The sequence below is a fragment of the Theropithecus gelada genome, chromosome 10 (genome assembly GCF_003255815.1).
Source record: "Theropithecus gelada isolate Dixy chromosome 10, Tgel_1.0, whole genome shotgun sequence".
In the NCBI taxonomy this organism is placed as follows: Eukaryota; Metazoa; Chordata; class Mammalia; order Primates; family Cercopithecidae; genus Theropithecus; species Theropithecus gelada.
Window position 1 is genome coordinate 30,603,987 of NC_037678.1, and position 22,646 is coordinate 30,626,632.

Here is a 22,646-nt window from a genome sequence, read left to right on the forward strand (position 1 = left end):
ATTAGCCAGGCGTGGTGGCGGGCGCCTGTAGTCCCAGCTACTCGGGAGGCTGAGGCAGGAGAATGGCGTGAACCCGGGAGGCGGAGCTTGCAGTGAGCCGAGATTGTGCCACTGCTCTCCAGCCTGGGCGACACGCGAGACTTGTCTCAAAAATAAATAAATAAAGAACAAGCCTGTCACCACGTCCCAGACAGAGTCCAAGTCAGGCAGAGCCCTCACAGAGCACAGCAGGGCCTGTGCCACGCCAACGCCGTGCCCCTGCCTGGCAGAAATGCCACCCGGCCCCTGGCAGAAACGCCTCGCCTCTCCAGCGGAGGGAGGGGCTGATGACCCCGGAGCGGCTGGCTGCCGGTGTGAGTACACGGGCGACCCTTCCACCAAGGCCCCCGGCTGGGCTCCCTGCTCAGCCGGCCGGGTTTGGGGCTGGATGTCTGCAGGGGTCCTCAGGGATACCCAGAGGGAGAAACAAGGCTTCTGGGGAAATGGTGACACCTGGGGCCAGGGTTCTCACAGCCAGGTCCCATCTCTCCCTGCCTGGATTTCAGGGGAAGTGGGGCTTGGGGAAACAGGAACGGAGGTGGCCATCGCGCCGGAAGGGCGTGTGGGCCACAGAGAAGCACCCTGAGGCTGTGCTGTCATCCAGAGTGCCACCCCACCTTTCCAGGGCACAGCAAGGAAGTGCCTGCTGAAAGGATCCTGGGGACAGTTGTCAAGGCAATGTTATCTTCTCATAGCACGCCTGCCTCGGTTCCGGGGCCAGGACAGTGCCCGGCCTGGCTGTGGTCCCTCTACTGACTCCACATACAGAGGCAGCTGGGCCCAGGCAGCCGCCAGCCCAAGCACAGTGACCTCCAGCACCCAAAGCTCAGAGTTCCCAGCTGAACCCAGGAGGCACCCCACCTTCCTGTCTCTAGGGAGATGCCAGCCGGTGCAGAAGCCACTCCCAGTCCTCACGTGAGGCCTGGTCACGTGGTGCCCCACCGGGCTGGGGGGATGGTACACTTGCCCGCTGGCCTCCGGTGCTCTCAGGCCCAGCCTCACTGTCACAGGACCAGAGCTCCTCAGGGATGGCCACCCTCCTGGACTTACCCCCAGGAGGGACACGCTGCTGCCTCCCAGGGGCCTTCGTGCCACTGGCCCCTTTCTTTCCACCCCCATATGCTGCCCCTGCCTACTCCCTTCCCTGGCCCTGGGTCGCCACTCCTGTCCTGTTCTCCTGCTGTCCCCACCCCGGCCCTGACCCCAGATGGCTCTCCCTAGAAAAACACTGGAACCCCAGAGAAGCTCAGTCCCCCAAGTCCATCTGCATTTTAAGAAGCCCTCAGGCACTCCCAGCCCAGAGAAGGAAGCTGTAAAGATGGACGGGTCATGTCAGACTTTGAACCTGCAATGTGATCTCACCTTCCCCATCTGTAAAAGGGGACACTCCCTGCCTTGTGCGATCACATGCAGTGTCAGAAAAAGCACCTGACATGTGACATCCACTTACAGAGGGTTTTCCCTTCTCTTTGGTTTTGGGGGAGGATGGGAGAGGCCCAAGCAGGAGCTCCTGGAACACCGCCCATCCCGGACCCAGGGCTGTAGTCACCTGAACACTCACCCAGATACAGGGGAATTTCACAGAATGAATGTGAGAAATAAAATGAGACATTCAGTTACACAAATTAAACCAAACACAGATGCAGGGGTATCCCATAACAGAAATAGAGCAACTACTGCCCGCCTCGGATGAAAGCTCTTGGCCAAGGGCCATGACAGCGGTGGGGAGGTTCAGCAGCTGTCCCCAAGCACACGGGGCATTTGGAACCCCCAAGCCCAGCCTGTTCCACCAGGCCACAGCACACACTTTCCTTCCTCTGACGAAAGGGGGTTTGTTAAGCCAACGAGGAGGGAAGCCAAGGACTGCCCCCAGCGCCAGCATGGCTGTGGGCACAGAAGCGGGTTGAGCCACAGGCTGGGGGTGCCATGCAGACCAGGCAAAGCCCAGGCAGGATGCTCTGCGGAAAGCTCCCTGGTGACCCGGACCCGGAGCCAGACTGAGCCCCAGCCCCAGAAGACAGGTATCTCCTCCTCCCCGGGGGCCACAGCAGCCACAGAGGCCACCCACGGCTTCCACTAGGACAGCGTGTCTTACCAGTTACTCTACGTGCCTAAAAGTGACCAGCCCCCTTTCAGGTCTGGTCTGTGATCCAGATGGTGGTCTTTCCCCTTTAAAACCCCACTTCCCACCCCTGCCCTGGCCAAGCTGATAGGATTCAAGGAGTGTAGTGGTGCAATCACAGCTGACTATAGCCTCGACCTCCTGGACTCAAGCAAGCCTCCCGTCTCAGCCTCCCAAAGTCACTTCCTCCTTTTCTTAGTTGATAGCTTCTTCTATTTTATTTTATTTTTTAAATTTGTGTGTGTGTGTGTGTGTGTGTTTTTTTTTTTTAATAGAGAGAGGGTTACACCATGTGGCCCAGGCTGGTCTCAAACTCCTGACCTCAGGTAACCCACCACCTCAGCTTCCCAACGTGCTGGGATTACAGGCGTGAGCCACTGTGCCTGGCCGTTGATAGCTTCTTCTACAGAAAAGGACCCCGAAAATAAACACCTAAAAAGCCAACCAAGAATTCAATCTGCAAGGCAGCAGCACCTCTAGAAATAGCTGCTTTGTGGCCCGTTTGCCTTTTATGTGAAACTTCCCCATTTTGGACCAACGCAGGCAGAAAGAGAAAAGGAGGAAGAGAAGGAAAAGAGGCAGGCTGTGCTGGGGCTGGATGGGCGTGTAGGAACCTGCCAGCAGTGGCTCTTGGGGAAAACCCCACTGGGAGGGTTCTGAACCCCTGCCCCGGAAGCTTCCCTTCTCCCGCACACATCACTCGCTGCCTTGGAACCTGGGCTCCCTCCCAGAGGCTCAGAGGGGAGCGAGGCCACAGAAAGGCTCCTCAGCCCCGGTGGCCTAATAGGTGTGACATGTGGAGGGGAAGTCTGGGCAGCGTGCATGATGCTCGGAGCCAAAACCCTGGAGTCCGACTCCCTCGGTTGTGACCTCGGACAAGTTACTTAGCCTCTCCTTGCCTCAGTTTCACCATCTGGAGAATGGGGATACTACCCTAGTCTGACCACCGTGATGTCCAAATGAGCCAGTCAGCACACATCAAGTGCTCCATGAGCGTCCGGCACACCGGTGCTTGTCTCTGTCCTGTGCTTCAGCTCCATCAGTGTCTTCTTCAGACCTGTCATTGGCTTGGGGCTAGGACACATGTGGCCGCTGAGAGTGGTCTGCAAGGTATGGCAGCCATGGAGCTGCTAAGTACACCCTGTGAGTGGGAGGCCCTGTGGGGTGGGCAGGGGCAGACGCCCAGCTGCTCTAGGGGACACTCCAGGCCTGCGCTGCCCTCCACACCCCAGTCAGCAAGTGGTGACCAGATGTCAACCACAGGAGGCATTTCCAGAGGCCACAGCTCTAGAGGGAGGTCTCTCACGGGCTGACAGAGCCGGCGCTCCGGGTCGCCTCAAACAACGTGCACAGTCCTCGGTCACGTCGAGGACCTGCTCAGCCCTGAAAACGAATAACGCAGCCCCTCCACTTGGCACTGGAGAGAGGATGACTCACGGCCCTTCTGCCTGGAAGGCAGGCTCCAGCATCAAATGTCCATCCGCCTCCATCACCCTCATCCATCCTTGTCAGTCCAGGGGCCCAGGCACTGCTGGGGCTGCTGGGCAGGCAATTCTCACTTGCAAATGAGTGGGACCCTCAGTCCTTCCATCAACATCCTCACGTCAGCTGAGCCTGTGCGCACCCCTCAGAGCAAGGCCTCTGAGCTGGGCATGTGACACCTCTTCCCACTCAGGCACCCTCCCCCTAGAACCCCCCACCCCATACCATCCTGGGGACACGCCCCGCTTCCCTCTCTGGCAAGTCCCTGCACAACCCTGAGACCACCTGATAGCCAACGTCTATCCTGCCCAACCTCCTCAGTCCTGTCAGTCCTGCCCAACCTCCCCAGAAGCACCAACAGCACCTCACCCCAGCCACGGCAGGTCTCTGCACCCCTCACCCCAGTCGCCACTCTCACATCTCACGAACAGAGACACTAGCTGCTTCCTCATGTTCCCTGTGCCCGTCCTGGGAGATCCCTGCCTTTAAACCCCAGCCACGAACTGCTGACCTCTGGTTTCCTCTTCCCTCCCCGGGCAAGAGGGGCAGAAGGGGCAGGGACACACACTCCGGGCCACAGGCAGAGGCTTGGCCAGGGTCCTCCTCCCAGCAGTGCCTCCCTGGAGCTGTCTACCTCAACTCCTGATGCCAGAGGATCCCTCTGCGCTCCCCAAGCCCTTAAGACCGCAGCTCAGGGAATCTGGTCTCAGTCATCACTCCCAAGGGACTGCAGGGCCCCAGGACGGCACACATTCAGGCCCAGGAGAGCTCTCCCCATCTCAGAGCCTGCCCAGTGCGGGTGGAAATGGAATGTGGAAGAACCACATCCTCTGCAGCTCCCCCACAGTAAGAGCGAGGACTGAGGGGTGTGGATAAGGTTCCAGGAAGGTGGTGTAAGCACGGGAAGGTGGAAGAGCTCCGGGCGGGTCCATCTGCTCCTCACCTGCCCCAACCCCGCCTGCAGGTGAAGGCCGGTCCAGCCCCAGAAGGCCCAGCCCTCAGCCCACTTACAGAGCCCGCACTGTGCTCCTCCGGCCGGCCCCTCGCTGCCCACCAGAGCCATCATGACCCCAGCACAAGCTGCACATTCGTATTTGTTGAATGAATGAATGAACCCTTGCCAGCCCAGCCACTTGGTGGCTGAGGGCTTCAGGGCTCTCCCAGGGTCCCCTGAGGTCATTCAGCTACTCAGCAGCGTCCCAGCAGCAGCAGCAGCAGCAGCAGCAGCGAGGATCCGCACATCACTGCCAGCGCTCTAAGGCGCGGGCGAGTCCCCGTGGGCGGCCACTCTGACCGCGCTTGGTCAGCCCTGAGCTCCGCTCGGGAGGAGCCGGCAGGTGTCTGCGGTGCTGGAAAGACCACGGTGTGGGCGGCGGTTCCGATCCGCCGGGAAGGGCGGCTTGCGCCCGGCCAGGCCCGCGGGTTTTCTCCTCTCTGGGGCTGGCCTCGGCCCCTCCCCCACCCTCCCCGCGCCCCGTACCCCTCCCCTGAGTCCCCAGGCCACGTGGAGAGGACACAACAAAGCCTTCCCCGCCTCCGAGGCGGACCCGACCCTCAGCACTGCAGGCCGCGCCGAGGAGGGCGCCCGGGCGGAGGGGAGGCGGGCGAGGCGCGGCCCGCGGGTCGGTGCTGAGGCCAGGCTCTGACCCCCTCCTCCCCTCTTCCCCTCCTCCGGCTCCCACCGCGGTCGGGCCCAGGGCGGGCGGCGGGCCCTGAGCTCCACGCCGGGGCAGGCGGGCAGGCAGGGGTCCCGGGCTGGGGCTCGGCGCGTACCCCGGGAGGGGCGCGGGGGCACTCACCACTCTCCAGCCGCGGGGGCGCGGGCGCGTCCGGGCCGAGGCAGCGTCTCCCAGGCGCGCGGACACCGCCGAATACCCGCTTCCTCCTTATGGCGCCCCGCGCGCTTCCTCCTTCGACCCCCCACGCCCGGGCCCGCCCCGGCCCGCCCCGGCCCGCCCCCGGCGGCTTGCGGGGACACGGGGAGCCCGCGCCCGCGCGGGGCGGTGGAGAGGGGCGGGGAGCCGGCAGCGCAGTGAGTACCGGAGTTTCCACCCTTATCCCTTACGCGACTGTTCCAGACAGTGTCGTCCAACTTTAAGTTAGCCACTTAACTCCAGCGCCGCTGGGATAATTCCTAATGACTCTCCGGGAAACATTTTCAGAATCCCCAGGCTGTTTCTGGAATAGTATGGGATGGTCATTCTCGGTCCTCACGAAACCAGGGATTTGGAAAATGGGTGAAGCCATGTGGGTTGTAGAGAATCTGGCCCAGCCCCTCACTAGTCTCTGTGCTTGTTATTCTTTAATTATTTGGATATGCAACTCTGATTAAAAACAGAAGTTTAACATATAGATAATGCTGGGACTGCAGGCGCATACCACCACACCCAGCTAATTTCTTTTTCAGTTTTTTTGTAGAGGTGGAGGCGGGGGTGGGGGGGAGGTGTCTCCACCTCTGGAGGCGTCAGGTTGGTCTCGAACTCCGGGCTCCAGCGATGCTCCTGCCCCGGCCTCCCAAAATGCTGGAATGACAGGCCAATTCATGCATCCCCAGATGCAGCTCTCACGGACAGCGCTGCTGCAGAGCCCTTTGTGGGCGTCTTCACTTCTCTTGAGTGTGATACCTAGGACTGGAACTGCGAAACATAGGGCTGGACGAGCTTCATGGTATTAGAAACTGCCTGCTTTCCAAGGTGATGCACACCGTTCCGCACTCCCACCAGCCCTGTTGGAGCCTCCAGTTGCTCCACGCCCTGGCGTGGGCTCACTCCCTGAGCCTGCTGTGGGGCCTCCACCTGCTGCCCTCACTTCTACCTGGGCTCTCTAGACTCTTGCTTCTTTTATAAAAGGTCAGAGGATGTCACTCACCCTTTAACATCCTCCCAATAAAAGCCAAGTTCCTTTCAGTGGCCCGCAGAGTCCGACGTGACCTGCCCTGCTCTAAGCAAATTCTGCCCCGTCCCTGCTCCTCCTCGGCAGCCCCATGGCCTCTGGCTTTCCCCGGGCCTCACTTCATTTTCCTCCACAGCCGGCATCGCAGCATGACATACTATGGGGTCGTTTGTGTGTGTGTTGCCTGCCTCCCCTCTCGGAATGTAGCCTCCACGAGGACAGGGGCTTGTTTCCTGCACGCTCTTCACTCAGGCTTCGCACTTCCGGGGTTAAGCAAATGGAAGATCCTGTGAGCAGGGAAACGGTCAGACGGCGTTAGGGGCTGGTGCCCTGCAGAGGACAAAAGGGAAACTTCATGGGCTGAGGCCAGGTCATCTGCAGGGTGGTGTTCAAATTCATGGTGCAAAGTCAGCAGGCGCCCAGATGGGAAAAGAGAGGTACGTGCACCTGGGCACAGGAAGCTGCAGGGGTCCCTCTCAGGGCAGGCGAGCGCTTGGACAGTGGGGCACAGTGGGCAAGGGGCCAGTGGGGCGGCCTGAAGGCAGGGAGGCTCCAGCAGCCTGGGTGAGCAGTTGGATTTTATCCTAATCACTGTGGGGGCCACTGGCCCTGTCATGCAGGGCAGGACCTGTACCAACCGGCGCTCCCAGTCTCTGCCTCTCCTGTTCGCTTTTTGCAGGTCTCTCAAGTGCTTCTTACAGTCAGGGTAGAGTCCCCCCACCTCAATCCTTCCTGTCCTGATTTGCTGCCTCTATGATGCTTTGGGCTTCAAAATCTATCTGCAGTATTTGTAAAATGAGAGAAGGTGATGTTTCCTGCAAAACCACCACTTCAAAAAGAAAGGGTGGCGGGGTGTCAGAAAACAATTCAGGGGGTGAGGGACTGGGGGGCTATGGAAGGGCCCAGGGAAATTCTGGGGATGATGGGATTCTTCTATGTAGGGATTGTGGTGGATGCCACACAATTGTACACTTTTGTGAGAACTCTGCACTAAGAATGGTGAGTTTTACTGTATGTAAAATTATACCTTAATTAACACATGAAACCATATACACATACATGACAGAATGATGACTTTATTTTTTTTAAACGGGATCTAGCTCTGTCACCCATACTGGAGTGCAGTGGTGCAATCACAGCTCACTGCAGCCTTGACCTCCCAGGCTCGAGTGATCCTCATGCCTCAGCCTCCCAAGTATCTGGGACTACAGGCATGCACAACCACGCCTGGCTATTTTTTTTTTTTTTAAGACGGAGTCTAGCTTTGTCGCCCATGCTGGAGTGCAATGGCACGATTTCTGCTCACTGCAACCTCTGCCTCCCGGGTTCAGGTGATTCTCCAGTCTCAGCCTCCCGAATAGCAGAGATTACAGGCACCCACCAACATGACTGGCTAATTTTTGTAGTTTTAGTAGAGATGGGGTTTCACCATGTTGGCCAGGCTGGTCTTGAACTCCTGACCTCAGGTGATCTGCCTGCCTCGGCCTCCCAGAGTGCTGGGACTACAGGTATGAGCCACTGCACCTGGCCTTTTTTTTTTTGAGACAGGGTCTTGCTGTGTTGCCCAGGCTGGTCTTCAACTCCTGGGCTCAAGCAATCCTCCCACCTCGGCCTCCCAAAGTGCTGGGATTATAGGCATGAACCACTGCATTCGGCCTGAATGATGTTTTTGAAAATGAAAATGAAACATGAAACCCAGCAAGGTTTGACGGGGAAGGCGAACTGGCGACCACATAGTCACCTTTGGCCTTTGGTTCTGCTTTTTGCTGCAGTTTCTCACTGTCGCTTCCTGCCACTGGGCTCCTCCCCCTGTGAAAACTCAGCCCCCTCTTCCTTAGTTCCCCCTTTGCAACAGAACGAGGCTGGCATTTTCTAAAGCATTCTCGGGGAGTCCAGTTCCTAAAAGATAATTTCAAAGTCCACTGTTATGGGCTGACTTGAGTGCTCTCAAAATTCGTAAGTTGAAGCCCTGACCCCCAGGACCTCAGAACGTGACTGTGCTTGGAGATAGGGACTTTCCGGAGGTGATTAAGGTTAAGTGAGGTCACTGGATGGCCCTGCTCCTATCTGACTGGTGTCCTGATGGGGACATGGGCACCCGCACAGGAAAGTGCCCGGGAGCTACATTGTCTCCAAGCCAGGGAGAGAGGCGTCCGGGGAACCCAGCCCTGCCTGCGCATGTAGCTCTGCCTTTCGGCTCAGAATTGTGAGGAAACCTGCTTCTCCTGTGCAAGCCTCCAGTCTGTGGTACTCGGCCATGGCGCCCCCGGATCTGCATCGCCTCCTGCTCCGAGCCACCCGGCCCCACCGGAAGGGCAGAGCTTCTCTCCCTTTCACTGCCTGTGTTCTGGGAAACTTTCAGAATCCCCAGGCTGTTTCTGGAATAGTCTGGGGTGGTCATTTTTGGTCCTCACGGAACCAGAGGTTTGGAAAGGGGGTTGCAGAGAATCTGGCCCAGCCCATCACCAGCCCCCTGTGCTTGTTATTTATTCTTCAATTACCCGGATATGCAACTCGGATTTAAAACATCAATTTAACATACAGATAATGCTGGGACTGCAGCTTCGCCAGGTGGCCTTCCTCTCATGGTCGGGAGGCCTCACGCCCATCTTGTCCCCCCATGGTCAAGGGAAAAGGGGAAAGGTTTTTTGTTTTTTTGTTTTGTTTTGTTTTGCAAAATTCAAACCTTTCCCTCCTTCCCAGGTCTGGGTCACTTGCGACCCTCCTCTCAGGCTGCTTCTGACAGGCCCAGGTCACAGCCAGCTTCAGGGGAGCTGTGTTGGGTCCTTCCGAACTCCTGGAATGATGTGACCTCTCCTCTGGCCCCGGCCCCGGGCCTCCAGGTCAGACTCGGCCCAGACCCCGGTTCACAGGGAAGCAGAGCCTGGGGCTGGCCTCCACCCGCTCAGACGCCCGCACACAGGCCAGGGGAGGGGCTTGGGGACAGCTCTAGGAGGGTCCCTGTTTGCGCTGTAGGTGTCCAAGGCGGGGTGTGCAGAGTCGAGGTTGCCGCACACCTGAGGGACTCTCGTGTGAGGACAGCGCAGGGCTGGAAGCTGGACTGCGGAAGGCGAATGAGACAGCACTGCTGGCTCCCTCCGCGCCACGGACTGGCTCCTGTGCAGTCTCCGGCGAGTGCGCTGTTGTCATGTGCGTGTTTTAACTGAGATGTGAGCTGGCACGTTTTCTCCACCCAGCTCCATCCTGGGTCGCCCCGAGTTGCTGCACCTGTGGCTCCGGTGCCCTGGGGTCCCCACTGTGGGCGGCCCCGCATTTCGCCCACCTGCTTCCCAAAATATGGAATCCCAGTGACCTCCAACTTGTCGCCATGACAAACCACTCTCATTCATATCCTCAAACACGGTGCTCTGAGCCTAAATGAGGGTTTCCTTAGAGAGAGATCTGGGGACCGAACCGTAGGGACAGAGCTCCTGTCTAAGCTGGGCCTGTGGTGAGGTCTTCCCGGCGGTACACTTTAATCCCACAGCAGGGCTTGCTGGCCACCCTGCTGCATCCCCGCCAACACCGGGCAGGATCTAGACTCCAAAGCTTTGCCAGTCTAATAGTATAAAACGATACCTCGGTGTTATTTCGGTTTTGCATTTCCATGATGAACAATGAGTTTGAGCATTTTTGTTCAAAAGTCCTTTGGGAGTTCAAGACCAGACTGGGCCACCGGGAGTTCAAGACCAGCCTGGGCAACTCAGTGAGATGTTCATCTCTACAAAAAATAAAAAAGATTTAAAAAATTAGCCAGGCATGGTGATGTGTGCCTGTGGTCCCAGCTCCTCAGGAGGCTGAGGTGGGAGGATGACTTGACCTCGGGAGGTTGAGGCTGTGCTGAGTTGTGATCCTGTCAGTGCACTCCAGCCTGGGCAACAGAGTGAGGCCCTGTTTCTAAAATGAAAACAAACAAACAAAAAAGAAAAGTCCTCTGGGTTTCCTCTTGGTATTACTCAGCACAGGACAGAGTGTCAGTTTCCATCCTCAGGCAAGCAGACGCTGAGAGAAAGCTGGGTGGGAGGTGATACCCAAGAGGAAGGGGCGGGATTGGACAGGGACAGCCTTCAGGTCACAGTGGGGATCGGACCCCTGGGAGGGGAGAGAGGGAAGGAGAACTGGTCAGCTGTGAAGCAGATCTGATAGGGCCCTGCTGCCACACCAACAGCCGCTCAGGGCCAAGGATGCTGTTACAGGAGCAAGGGACAGACCCCCATACCGCTGGCTCAGTGCCTGGAGCACGTGGCCTCTGTGGCTGCAGCCCGAGCCTGTTGGCTGAGGCACTCCACGCACCTGGAGAGCACATTGTCTGTGGAAGGAGATTGCAGCGTTCCCAGGGCTCCAAAGCAGTAGCAGCAGCACCTGGAGAAAGAAGAGGTCCACCATCGTCTTGATGGCAGACTCTTTCTGCAGGCACGCTGCAGTAACAGATGGGAGCTCCGGGCCTGGTGTATTGCTAGCTCAGTCTGACGGGGTCCCGGCTTTCCTCTGAGGGTCTCCTCCCAAGAGTGCCGAGACTGATGCTGTCCCATCCAGCGTCTCCGCAGTCATCAGCCCTTCACATCCCTGGGTGAAGACAGAGAGACAGTGCACAGAACTCACTCCCAAGTGACGGGGCAGAAGTCAGGACAGAGAACTCTACAAGGGACACTAGTGCACTGAAGAGCAGGGCGTGGTTTTGACCACAAGCATTTGTGCATCTGGAGGGCAGAGGGAGCATGGGCACGGGGGTCTGGGCGGCCTCCCAGGCGGAGGTCAGCAGGAGCGCGGGAGGCCTCTAGCTTGGTGGTTAAGAGCTCAGCCTTCAGTTTGTTTTCTCAGCTCTATCCCTGACGAGTTTCATGGCTGTAACTGGCAAGGGCTGCCCCCAGAAAAGCTGGCCGCCAGCTCCCCCTCTCCTGAGGCCCCAGAGCAAGTTTCTTGGGCCCCGATGTCCTGTCATTAAGGAGATGATAGTACATTCCTCAGAGGCGGGCTGTGAATACGTGAAACGCGAGGTCTTAGGCACCCAGCACGCGCTCAGGAAGCGTGGCTTGTGATTAGCCGGCAGTGCGGTCCGAGGCCCCTAGCAGCTCCATTTGCTGGGAGTGGGGTGGATGGACTCCCTGTGGGTGCTTCAGGCCAGGGGCTGGATGGCGGCTCCCAAGGGGCATGGGGAGAAAGATAAGAGCAGAGGGGCTGCCACACACTGCCCTTTTCCCCTTCCACCCCAGCCCCCTTCTCAGTGCACCCTTGGAACTTCACCCCTCCCTGCCAGCTGCCCCCACCGCCTCCCCCTGCCCTGAAGCCCCTACTCCGACCATCCGCCCCGGACACTTCCACGCTCTTCTTGATGGTGGGCTCGCTCCAGGTGCCGCTCGTTCCCCGGCCGGGCCGCTGTGCTCTCACTGAAGCTCAGGTGCTCTCGGAAGCAGAAGGAATGAGGGGTGGAGGGGCCAGTGTCCTCCTGGCCTGAGGACAAGGCTGGGGAGGCAGGGGCAGAGCTGGTCTGTCCCCTGCTGGCCAGGGCTGACACGCGGTAATGTCTGTTACCAAGTGGGCCATTTCTCCCTCCTGCCCCTCCAGGCATCTCATCCCCCCACACTGCAGAGGCGAGGTCTGCACAAGGCCTCTGCTCCCCTGGGAACAAGCCCATGGGCTCCATGGTGCCTCCTGGTCCCTGAACTGGAGCCCGCCCCAGTACTGGTGGGAATCTGATTGCTGGAGTGAAGGATTTCCTTCTTCCTGGCCACCCTATTCCCCTCATCTCTGGGACAGAAAGTGACAATGCCTGCCCGAGGCCTGGGGTGGAAAAGCAGAGTGAACGCACACCATCGCGTGGCAGGGAGGCCAGGGGCACAGAGCCCTCCCTGCAGTTAGTACCCCAGGAACTGGGGCTGCAGGGATGGCCCAGGGCTCTCAGCCAACATCAAAGGGCCACAGCGCAGGGGCTGGTGGCTGCTGGCCAAGTTAGCACCGACCACAGAGCTCCCCTCTCTGCCTAGACTCAGCTCTGTGCCCTGACAGCCTAGAGCAGGGCCTGGCTGGTGGTGCCTGGCTGTGTGGCTCCCTGCCCAGGAGGTGCCTTTCCCAGGCGCTGGGCCTTAAAGGGCCGGTGGGTTGTGAGGGCAGGAGTCTTGCTGGAGGAGAAGGGAGAGATGGCAAGATGCAGGACCAGAGCCGGGCAGGGTGGGGTGCAGGGGGGTGCAAATCATGTTCACGGCCATGGTGAAGACCAGTCCCACCCACCGAGCGGAGCAGCAAGTAGACCCCAGGGATTCCCCAGCCCCGGTGCTGGGGCGGGTGTGGCCCCGCAGAAGCTCTGGGAGGCTGGCGTGACTCAGCTGTTGCAGAAAGACCAGTCTGGGGTTTCCCATATTGCTTCAAGCAGCCTTTTCCCTGGGACTGCTCTATCTAATGCCAACAGCCTTCAGCTGCTAGTGAGCCCTTGCCACCAACTTTTGGAGGGCTCACTCCTGAGGCCCAGGGGCTGGAAAACTCTGAGCACGGCCCTCCCAGAGTCTGGCTGTGGCTCAGAATGGGTGCTGGGGCAAGGCAAGCAGGATTTCCCAGGGGGGGCTGGACCCTCTGGCGTCTGCCCCAGGGCTGGCGCAGGCCAGGGACCCCCATGCTATCCTTCCTCTCACCCTGCCCTTTCTGAAGTGAACTCTGGATGTTGGTCAATCAAACCCGGCAGAGGGAAGGGAGTGGAGGACCGGTATGGGGTCCCGGCGTCGGGGGAGCTGTACCCGGCTGGAATGTTTTGCATGGTGATTTGTTAAAGGGATATTGAGCAGAGGGTAAACCAATGTGTCTAGCATTCTGCTCAAAGATGCAGAAACCAAGAATGCCACGTGCAGAGTGAGTGGCGTAGGCTGTGGGCCCCCCAGGGAGGGGCTGAGTCTCAGCACTGCAGCCTCATGCTATGCGAAGTTCAGACCTGAGATAGATGAGAGGCCAGGAGACACATGCCTCACCTTACGTGACATTTCTGCCACCTTAATTCCTGTGTTAGTTTCTGTACCAAATCTCCCCCACATGCGATCTGACCCCGTGGCATCCTTCCTTCCCTACAAACTGCACTGAGGCCCAGGTGTCATCCTCCTCCAGCCAGAGGAGCCACTGTGGCGTTTCCGGCCATTGGCCTGGGCAGGAGCTGCTCCCACGCGTGCCATGGGCAGGGCCGGATCAGCCTTCAGGGAAGGGACGCCTGTATGGGACCAACTCAGGCAGCCACAGAGGGATGGCTCAGCACCCCACAAAACCCAAAGTTCACAGCGTCTAGGATCTGTTTACGGGGCAGAGAAATGGATGTTCTTTTCCTGGTTCAAAGGTAGAAACTGGCTTGGAGAGCCACGTCCAGCATCAGCCAGCCAGGCAGAGGTCTGGTCTAGCGCTTGGTTCTCACAGGCATGTGGCCTCCAGTAAAGGATCTTCCTGGAGCGAGGGAGGAAGGCTCTTGGGATCATCTTTAGAGATGCTGGTGGAGAAAGGAGGGGCTGCAGGTGGGTGCGTACCCCTTTATCTAGAATGCTTGGGACCAGAGATATTTCAGTTTTTCACATTTTGGAATCTTTGCCGACATGATGCTCAAAGGCAGTCCTGCATTAGGGATCCTTAGCCTGTATCTCAGTTTTGAACGTTGGATCAAAAGTTTTGAATGGTGGATCCACCCCGAGGACTTCCCCGAGTGGGGTGCTGCCACCCCAGGCCCTGTGTGGGAAAAGCCAGCTTCAGTAGTACACGTGCCACTGGCTCCCAGCCCCAGCCGAGCTCACCATCCAGCTCTCAAAGCCAAGAGCGATTCTTTGGCACCTGAAAATGCATCAAAATTATGACGTTTATAACTGCCTTAGCCCTGCTTAATCTCTTTCTCGACACCGAATCTCCTCTCCACTGCGCGTGCTTACACCTACGTGCTCTGCTGCCACGGTGCCTTGCCAAGAGCGTGACTGTGCTTTAGTTCTCCCCAGGGCCTTGGAGAACTCTCCAGGGAGGAGGAGAGGACGGTGCTGGGGGGAGGAGGCTGGGGGTGGACCTTGTTCTCATGCCCCTTGTCTCATGCACGAAGTTCTTCACCCTCTTCCAAACGTTGACCTGGTGAGAGCAGAGACGACACCCTCCCTGGGGCCAGGGATAGGACGCCCGTGCCTGGGAACGCCAGCAGGCCTTCCCCCCTCGCTCGGGGCTCTGCAGGGTTCTGGGGGCTGGTGCTCTCTTTGGTGCCATCGGATTGCTTCTGCTTGTGGGCCTCGCCCTAGGGCTGTTCACCGAAGTCCTTCTTATCACAGTCCTGGCTTGAAATAAGTGAGTTTCTGATTTTCCATCCCTGATCTTGCCCTGCATCTTGATTCGGAGACTCCTCCCATCCCACCCTCTCCAACAGCAGCGACCCCTCCCATTAGCCGCACGCGATCGCTCTGAGATGAAAAAGCACTGGCAGCCATCCTGGCTAACACGGTGAAACCCCGTCTCTACTAAAAAATACAAAAAACTAGCCGGGCGTGGTGGCGGGCGCCTGTAGTCCCAGCTGCTCGGGAGGCTGAGGCAGGAGAATGGCGTAAACCCGGGAGGCGGAGCTTGCAGTGAGCTGCGATTCGGCCACTGCACTCCAGCCTGGGCGACAGAGCGAGACTCCGTCTCAAAAAAAAAAAAAAAAAAAAAAGCACTGGCAGATGCTGGTGGAGCAGGCCTGCCCTTGACGTGGGCAAGAAGCTTGGGGAAAAAGACAATTTTCCTGCCTGTCTTTTCTTGTCAAAATACATGGCCACAACCAGGGGAAGGACAGGAAGAATTCTCTTACCAGCCAGCAGTGGCAACTCAGTAGCTACAGACACAGAGGGCGGGGGCGGTCGGGAATGACTGGCCGTGGAGGAGCCGGGACCCGCAGGAGCTGCCAGCTGAAGTGGCCTGACTGGGCAGGTGGTCCCTGTGCTGGGCCTCCGGGCGGAAGGCGTCCCAGAGCCCTGGTCGTGGGCACATCCCAGCCCCCCGAGGGAACAAGTTTGGTCCGAGATACATTTTTGAAAGGTATTTCATTCTCTAAAAACATTTTTCTTTTTTGAGGCGGAGTCTCTCTGTCGCTCACTGCAAGCTCTGCCTCCCGGGTTCACGCCATTCTCCTGCCTCAGCCTCCTGAGTAGCTGGGACTACAGGCGCCCGCCACCGCGCCCGGCTAATGTTTTTTGTATTTTTTTTTAGTAGAGACGGGGTTTCACTGTGTTAGCCAGGATGGCCTCGATCACCTGACCTCGTGATCCACCTGCCTCGGCCTCCCAAAGTGCTGGGATTACAGGTGTGAGCCACCGCGCCCGGCCTCTAAAAACATTTGTAAAAGAAGTAAGACCCTCCAGGGAAGGGGAGCTGCTGGCTGCCAGGTGCCTCTTTCTCCTTTTCTCCCAAGAAAGACCTGGCAGCCAGTTTTCTGGGGAGACAACCAGGGGCTAGAGAGGCAGGTTTGGGCCGGGTGCAGTGGCTCATGCCCATAGTCCTAGCACTCTGGGAGGCTGAGGTGGGCAGATCACCTGAGGTCGGGAGTTCAAGACCAGCCTGACCAACGTGGATAAACCTCACCTCTACTGAAAATACAAAATCAGCTGGGCATGGTGGCTCATGCCTGTAATCTCAGCTACTCAGGGGGCTGAGGCAGGAGAATCACTTGAACCCGGGAGGCGGAGGTTGTGGTGAGCCGAGATCGCGCCATTACACTCCAACCTGGGCAACAAGATCAAAACTCTGTCTCAAAAAAAAAAAAGAAAAGAAAAGAAAAGAAAAGGCAGGAGAGGACACTCATGGGGGCTGGCCACTGAGAGGCCCCTCTCGCCTCCTGGACCTGGCACCTGTGGGTTGAGCAGTCCCTCAACGCTGACACTCCAGCATCCATCTGGACAAATCCTCATCCTTGATGATGGCCCTGTGAAGACTCAGGGACCCATGGCCTGTCCCTGGAGCTGCTGCTGGGACAGCAGCTCTGACCTGCTGCCTGGGTGGAGGGGTGGCTGGGTGCAACGGGGCTGCCCGAACGCTCTGGGAACACTGACTCCACAGGGGCCCAGTAAGTTCGTGAAACAGGGGGGCTGGCCTGGAGCTGCAGGGGGCTGCCTCCCGAGTCCTCGTAGGGTTCTCTCTTTTTTTTTTTTTTTTGAGATGGAGTCTAGCTCTGTCGCCCAGGCTGGAGTGCAGTGGCCAGATCTCAGCTCACTGCAAGCTCCGCCTCCCGGGTTCACGCCATTCTCCTGCCTTAGCCTCCCGAGTAGCTGGGACTACAGGTGCCCGCCACCTCGCCCGGCTAGTTTTTTGTATTTTTTAGTAGAGACGGGGTTTCACCGTGTTAACCAGGATGGTCTCGATCTCCTGACCTCGTGATCCGCCTGTCTCGGCCTCCCAAAGTGCTGGGATTACAGGCTTGAGCCACCGCGCCCGGCCATAGGGTTCTCTCATCACGAGGCATCTGTGCATCTGCATGGGCCCCGACTCCAGAACCTCCAGGTTTCCTATGTGCTCCCTCATCCTAAGTTGGTCACCAGTCCCAAGTTGGTGGGAGGAACTCAAGGCACCGGCCAGGTGAGCGATGTGACCAGGCTGACGCTGGGGGAAGAGACAGGAACATATCCCGCCAGGACCCTGAGCTGGTGCTCACCTAACTTGTGCTCCCTGCCACCCTCTTGCAGGTGGGCAGACACCAGCAGCTGCAGTCAGTCTCGTGTCACACAGCTGCGCGAGGTGGCTCCACACGCACCCACTGGGTCCGGAGGATGCTGCCCCTGGCTTGAGGACCACCCAGTGCTGGCAGCCTCACTACGGTCCAGGTGTTGACTGTGCAGGGAGGCCCTCAGCCCTGTCCACCTAGTCCTGGGCCACCCCGCCCTGGCCCCCATGGCTGGAACCCAGCCTGCTCCAGTACTGGATGTGCCCTCTGTGGCTTGGAGGCCACGCGGGCAGAAAAGGGGCTGTGGGTGCAGCACACGTGGCCTACCCACAGCAACTGGAGTCCACCTTCCCCAGCAAAGCCCCAGCTGCAGGAAGCCCTTGCTTGGGGCAGGGGGCACACAAGGGGGCTGCTGAAAAAGCTCCTGGTGAAGCCGAGCAGCCACAGGCTGTTGAAGGGGCCATAGGCCTGGTCTCACAGGCTCCTGGGCTGTGTGGCAGGTGGCTCCGGTCCCCAACCAGTGTTTGGGTAGTATGACCTCTCACCCTCCTCACTGGGCATCACTGGGGAGGGTCATCCGAGCAGGGGTCACGAAGTGGAGAGGGTCTAGTACGTGGGCCAGTGTGGCCAGCTTATAAAATGGAATAAAATGGCACGTCTTGTCCTGTCATCTTTTTTGGCTGATTGTTAAGACGGGACTGTGTGAGGATTCAGGGTTCAGGAGGGACACTGGAGCTGTTAGATGTGGCGGTTCATGAAAGAAGAGCATCTTATGTGTTGTTTTAAAATAATTTTTAAAATTAAAAAATGATAAAGCCTATACATTTTTTTTTTTTTTTTTTTTGACAGAGTCTCACTGTCGCCCAGGGTGCAGTGGCACAATCTTGGCTCACTGCAACCTCCACCTCCCAGGTTCAAGCAATTCTCTTGCCTCAGGCTCCCCAGTAACTGGGATAACAGGCGTGTGCCACCGCACCCAGCTAATTTTTGTATTTTTAGTAAAGACGGGGTTTCGTCATATTGGCAAGGCTGGTCTTGAACTCCTGACCTCAGGTGATCTGCCTGCCTCGGCCTCTCCAAGTGCTGGTATTACAGGCGTGCGCCACAGCGTGTGACCTTTTCGTGTGCTTCTGACAGTGGCACTGGCCTGGCCCAGCAGCCTTCCTTTCTGGTGTCCTCCCTAAAGTAACACTCATCGTTTCCTGCTACCTGAGGTGGCCGTGAACTGCAGCTCAAGCCTGCCTGGTGCAGCTCTGACAAGCAAGCCCTTCTGAGGAACGAGAGCCTGGGGGTCAGGTGACTACCAAGCCCCATTTCCTTTCCCAGCAGGCAAGTGACCCAGCTCTCTTCGCACAGGATGTCCTCTAGGGCCACAGGATATGCACTTTGAGCTGCTCATTCATTTCTGTTCTCTGTCCTACCCGACATGCCCACATGTGTCCCGGCCAGGCCTTTGTTCTGGAATCGGTGGGAACGCAGCTGGAAGGACTGGGAGCCAGCTTCCACGCGTGACTTCCAGCCGGCCTGCGGGCGATGCGGCTGGTGTGCACACAGCCGCTGCGGTCTTTCCCTCCCCGCACGGTGCCTCTGGATTGTCAGGGGCCAGCCATGCTCCCAACAATGCAACACACCAAGGGAGCGGTTAGAGAGAGAGCTGGAGGTGCCTCGGAGGCTTCTCAGAACAAAGAGGAGCTGGCCTCCTGCTCCCTGTCATCTCCTGGGGACAATTTTCAGGCTAAAGAGGAGGGACCCTACTGAGTGACCTCGGGATTGTTGAAACATCTGAAAGGTTTTGGCGTGGGTGCTGCAGACCCCACGCATGCCATGGGCTCCCGGGTCAGCTGTGCTGCAGGACAGAGCCAGGCAGGGCTGGAAGGAGGGCTGCCAGGACCACAGCATCGCCCTGACTCGCCCAATTTGAAGAGCCCACGTCTCTTCCAGAGGCTACTGGGGCTTTGTGTGAAGAGTGGCTGCTTCTCCAACTTGGCTGCCTAAGACATTTACTCAAGTGACAGCAGTTGGTGGCTGAGCCAGGATATTATGGAGGACTAAAAAAAGCACAAACTTAAAAAAAAAAAAGATGCATTCTTTAAACAGTCTTGCACACACCCAGGCAAAAGCTAGATGTATAATACTTTGCACCTACACCATCCACCTGAAAAATACAGTACAATGACGTAAGAAACACACTATTTCTTTGAAAAAACGTTTATTTAGCATAAAACAGACCCATACCCTTCATGGGTCAGATGTTACCACCTTTAAAAAAAATGTTTTTTAACTCTCCTTCCTGTCCCACTGAAAAAAATTTTTTGAAAGGGTTAAGAAGAGTCTATCATTGCTGGTCAAAATCGGCCTGAGGATGGCCGCCAGGGGCAAAGGCCTGAAGGCATCACCTGGGCAGGCCTGGAAGCCCATGGGGAGCGGCACCCTCAAGCCCAGGGGCGGGAGCGCCCCCTCCCTGCCCTCCAGGGAGGCTGCATGCAGACCTCCACGGTGCAGCCTCCAGTTTAGTCAGCCTCGAGTTCGAGTTCGGGCTGCTCCTGCGCCTGGTACTTTATGTGTATGATACATGTGTATCCATCCTGCTTCCCTGCCTTCAAGGGAAGACTTAACTCTTGGAAAGAAAACCTGCCTGGAGATCGCTTCACGCAGCAAGTCACCAGAGTACTCAAGTCAACTGCAAACGAGTGGTTACAAAATGGGAGCTTTAAACAAAGTGCTCTCCTAGAACCGATGTCCTCACAGTCAGGAGTGGGAGGCTGGGGCTGCTGTGCGGGCCTGCGGCTCCATGGCGCCTCTCTGCAAAGGCTCGGGCCCGCTTTCCAGACTGCAGGCCGCTGTGTGTGCTGCGGAGGATGCCACAGTGTTAAGGCTGACCAGGACCAGGAGGTGACGCTGGGCTCTCCTGCTACACCCAGCCACTTGTAGCAGATTCCTAGGCCACACTCCTTCCGAGCCACTTTGCAAACTGCTTCCCCGTTGTGGGGCCAGCAGGAGCTACAAGGGCCAAAGACGGCTCTGCCGGGCCTGGACTGGTTTTGTGGCCTTCGATAGGAGAGGTCTGGGACAGGCCACACCGCAGTGAAGGTCTTTTCCCACATCCAATTTTATGGGAAGACTGGGGTTTGAAGATGGAATCTAGGAACCCTCCTCTCCCCTTTTTTAAGTAAAGAGAAAAGGAGACCTTTGCCTCACGTGAGAGCAGGTGGAGGAGAATCAGAGCTGTGGCGGCCACTAGCAGCGTACTTCCTGGATGTGCACGGGAGAGAGATGGCAGCTTCCGGACAGGGATGACACAGGTTCTTTGCTCCTTTGCAGTTGGGATGAATGTTCAAGTTGAGGCACAGTGTGGTTCCCATGGAAAGCCCAAGGTCAGCACGGCCCCTCGGGCTGCTCCGCTACGGGATGCCTTGGAGGCGCCAGGCCTCTGCTCCCAGCTGGCCCCAGCCCAGGGAGGCGGCAGGCGGCTGGAGCACCCCTAGGGGCAGGTGGGTCTAGCCCGGGGGGCTCCTGGCTGGACTATGCGCTAACTGCTTTGATGGACAAGGACCCCACCCCCGATTAGCTCAGTGGCTTGATGAGCTGTACACAGCCAGGCTGGTGCAGAACCGTGAGAAAGGAACGGTTTGGCTATAGGAGCTAGTGATTCGGGGCTTGCCACCCTTTATGGCCCCATGAAGATCCGGCACAAGGCAGGTGCTCGTCGCCCTTGGGAGGGAGGGAGGGCGGGAGTCTCTTATCTGCTCGAGAGAGGCCAGCCTGCATCCCAGCATCCACTACAGCTCTCGCGTTTCCGTCTGGGTGAATCTTAGGCTGGGAGGAGGGACTTCACCAGCCACGATTCCAGGGTCCCACCCTGCACCCTCTTGGCCAGTGTGGACGAGGGCCCATCCTGAAACCTTCTTTAACACACGTGTGGAGGAAGGTGATGCCCTGGCACCCAAACTGAGAAAAGGGTGAGTTCTGCAGAGCCAGAATTCTCATCGGGAGGGTGAGAGTGGCAGCTCTGCTGTTAGCTTGGTCCAAAACAGAACGGAGATGCCCCCTCATCATGTGAGCGGTCCAGACCAGGGTGAGGCAGGCACCAGGTGCAGGAGGGGACAGAAAGCTGTGAGCAGGACCCAACGGGGGTCCTGGGCAGCTCCCTGATGCCAGCCAGGCCAGTGATACGAAGAGAAAGGCTAATAAATAGATGCACGTGGCGAGTGCTGGGCAGCCCCGGACCAGGCTGCGTGGGACGCAGCAGACGCTGCTGTGGCTCCCGCACCCGGGCATCAAGTGATCAGTGTCTCTAGTAAAGATATACAAACCAAGTTACTTCTTTTCAAGTATTAAAAAAATAAGTTAATTGACAAAAAGGGTTTGAAGCGGCTGAGCGTCCTGCCAGGTTGTCAGCTTCATTTCAATGTGCAAACACAGGAAAAACACCGAGGAAGAGGCCACCTCCTGCCCCGACATCAATGTGGAACAGGGACAATGCCTGTCTGCCAACTGGGGGCGCAGAATGTAGGGCCTCATCCTGTCCCCCAAAGTCAGCATTTTCCAGTGTCAAAATGGTGGTGAACTACAAGCAAAATGCAGCAACCCACAGGCCTCAGGCCGCAGCCAGCGAGAGGCCCCGGCATTTGGCCACTTAGGGTCCAGTGTGTGGTGTTCGGCGGGAGAGCGGATCCCGCCTGTGTCCTCCTAATTTGCATAATCAATTCCGGAGCCTGCCCACACCTCCATGTCTCCTGTGATGCTGGGGTGGGCATGACTGGACACCTCCCCATCCCGGGACTCAATCGCACCCTGCTTTCGTGGGGTACTGTGTACGTGTCTTTGGTGGTGCTCCAGGGAGCATGAAGAAGACAGTGCCCCTCACAGGCTGTGGTGGCGCACTGTGGTTCTGACGGGAGCAGCTTCCCTCTCTTACCAAATGTGCCAGTGGAAGAAAGGGGCACAGCCGGCACATCCTCAGGGGGCGTGCGGGGTGGTCCCCTGCGTCATGCCATATGCACCGTGCTCCTCCTCTGAGCGGCAGGTCCAGGTGGGCCTCCTCCCAGGAGGTGGCGCCATCTCAGATAACCACTGTCCCCTGGGGCTCCCCACTGCACGCGGGACTCGACCACTTTCCAAGCAGCACACGGGCATCTGAGCGTAAACTCCAAGGAGGTGCCAGGCCTCCTCAGATCGCGGCTCCAGGTGGTTTGGAGGCCACTACCCGGCCAGGCGGATGCCAACAGAAAATGGAGCATTGGGTGTGAGCTCAGGACCAGTTAAGGCTGAAGCCCTTGGACAGCATGGCAGCCTCCAGGTCCTTGTCCTCCTCTCTCTCCCGGAGCCGCTGCTCCTCCAGCAGCGCCACCAGTGAGTCTCTCTGCTCCACCACCTCCAGCATCTCATTGAGAATCTGCTTCTCTTCAGACAGCTCCTCCTCAGTCTTAAGGTGATCTTGAAGGAGAAGAAGGCATGAGGTGAGGGGCCTGGAGGTGGCACCCA

The 22,646-nt window shown here is 58.0% G+C and overlaps 3 protein-coding genes across 9 annotated transcripts in view; all 3 read right to left on the reverse strand.

The window, feature by feature from the left end:
- The window catches only part of BID (BH3 interacting domain death agonist), a 39,354-nt gene extending 33,783 nt beyond the window's left edge, over window positions 1–5,571 (reverse strand). The window contains exon 1 of one of the 7 annotated variants that reach the window (XM_025398402.1): window positions 5,443–5,571. Coding sequence is in view for 2 of the 7 variants with exons in the window: in XM_025398400.1 (XP_025254185.1) it covers window positions 4,655–4,823 (169 nt within the window). In the remaining 5 variants the exon portion in view is untranslated. Of the gene's footprint in view, window positions 1–4,654; window positions 5,104–5,442 lie in introns of those variants that run through there. The other 6 variants (XM_025398403.1, XM_025398399.1, XM_025398404.1 and 3 more) reach the window with 6 other exon arrangements.
- A 13,787-nt stretch (window positions 5,572–19,358) lies between these two features.
- On the reverse strand, window positions 19,359–20,534 carry LOC112632622. The gene has a single exon (XM_025398407.1). The coding sequence runs from the start codon at window positions 20,264–20,266 to the stop codon at window positions 19,673–19,675; it is 594 nt and encodes a 197-aa protein (XP_025254192.1). The 5' UTR covers window positions 20,267–20,534; the 3' UTR covers window positions 19,359–19,672.
- The window catches only part of MICAL3 (microtubule associated monooxygenase, calponin and LIM domain containing 3), a 235,057-nt gene continuing 231,769 nt past the window's right edge, over window positions 19,359–22,646 (reverse strand). The window contains exon 32 of the mRNA XM_025398397.1: window positions 19,359–22,598. Coding sequence (XP_025254182.1) covers window positions 22,414–22,598 — 185 coding nt within the window. The 3' untranslated portion in view covers window positions 19,359–22,413. The remainder of the gene's footprint in view (window positions 22,599–22,646) is intronic.

What these genes read in the sequence shown, in the direction of transcription:
- LOC112632622 (XM_025398407.1), bottom strand. Translation starts at nt 20,266, where the DNA reads ATGTGGGAAAAGACCTTCACTGCGGTGTGGCCTGTCCCAGACCTCTCC.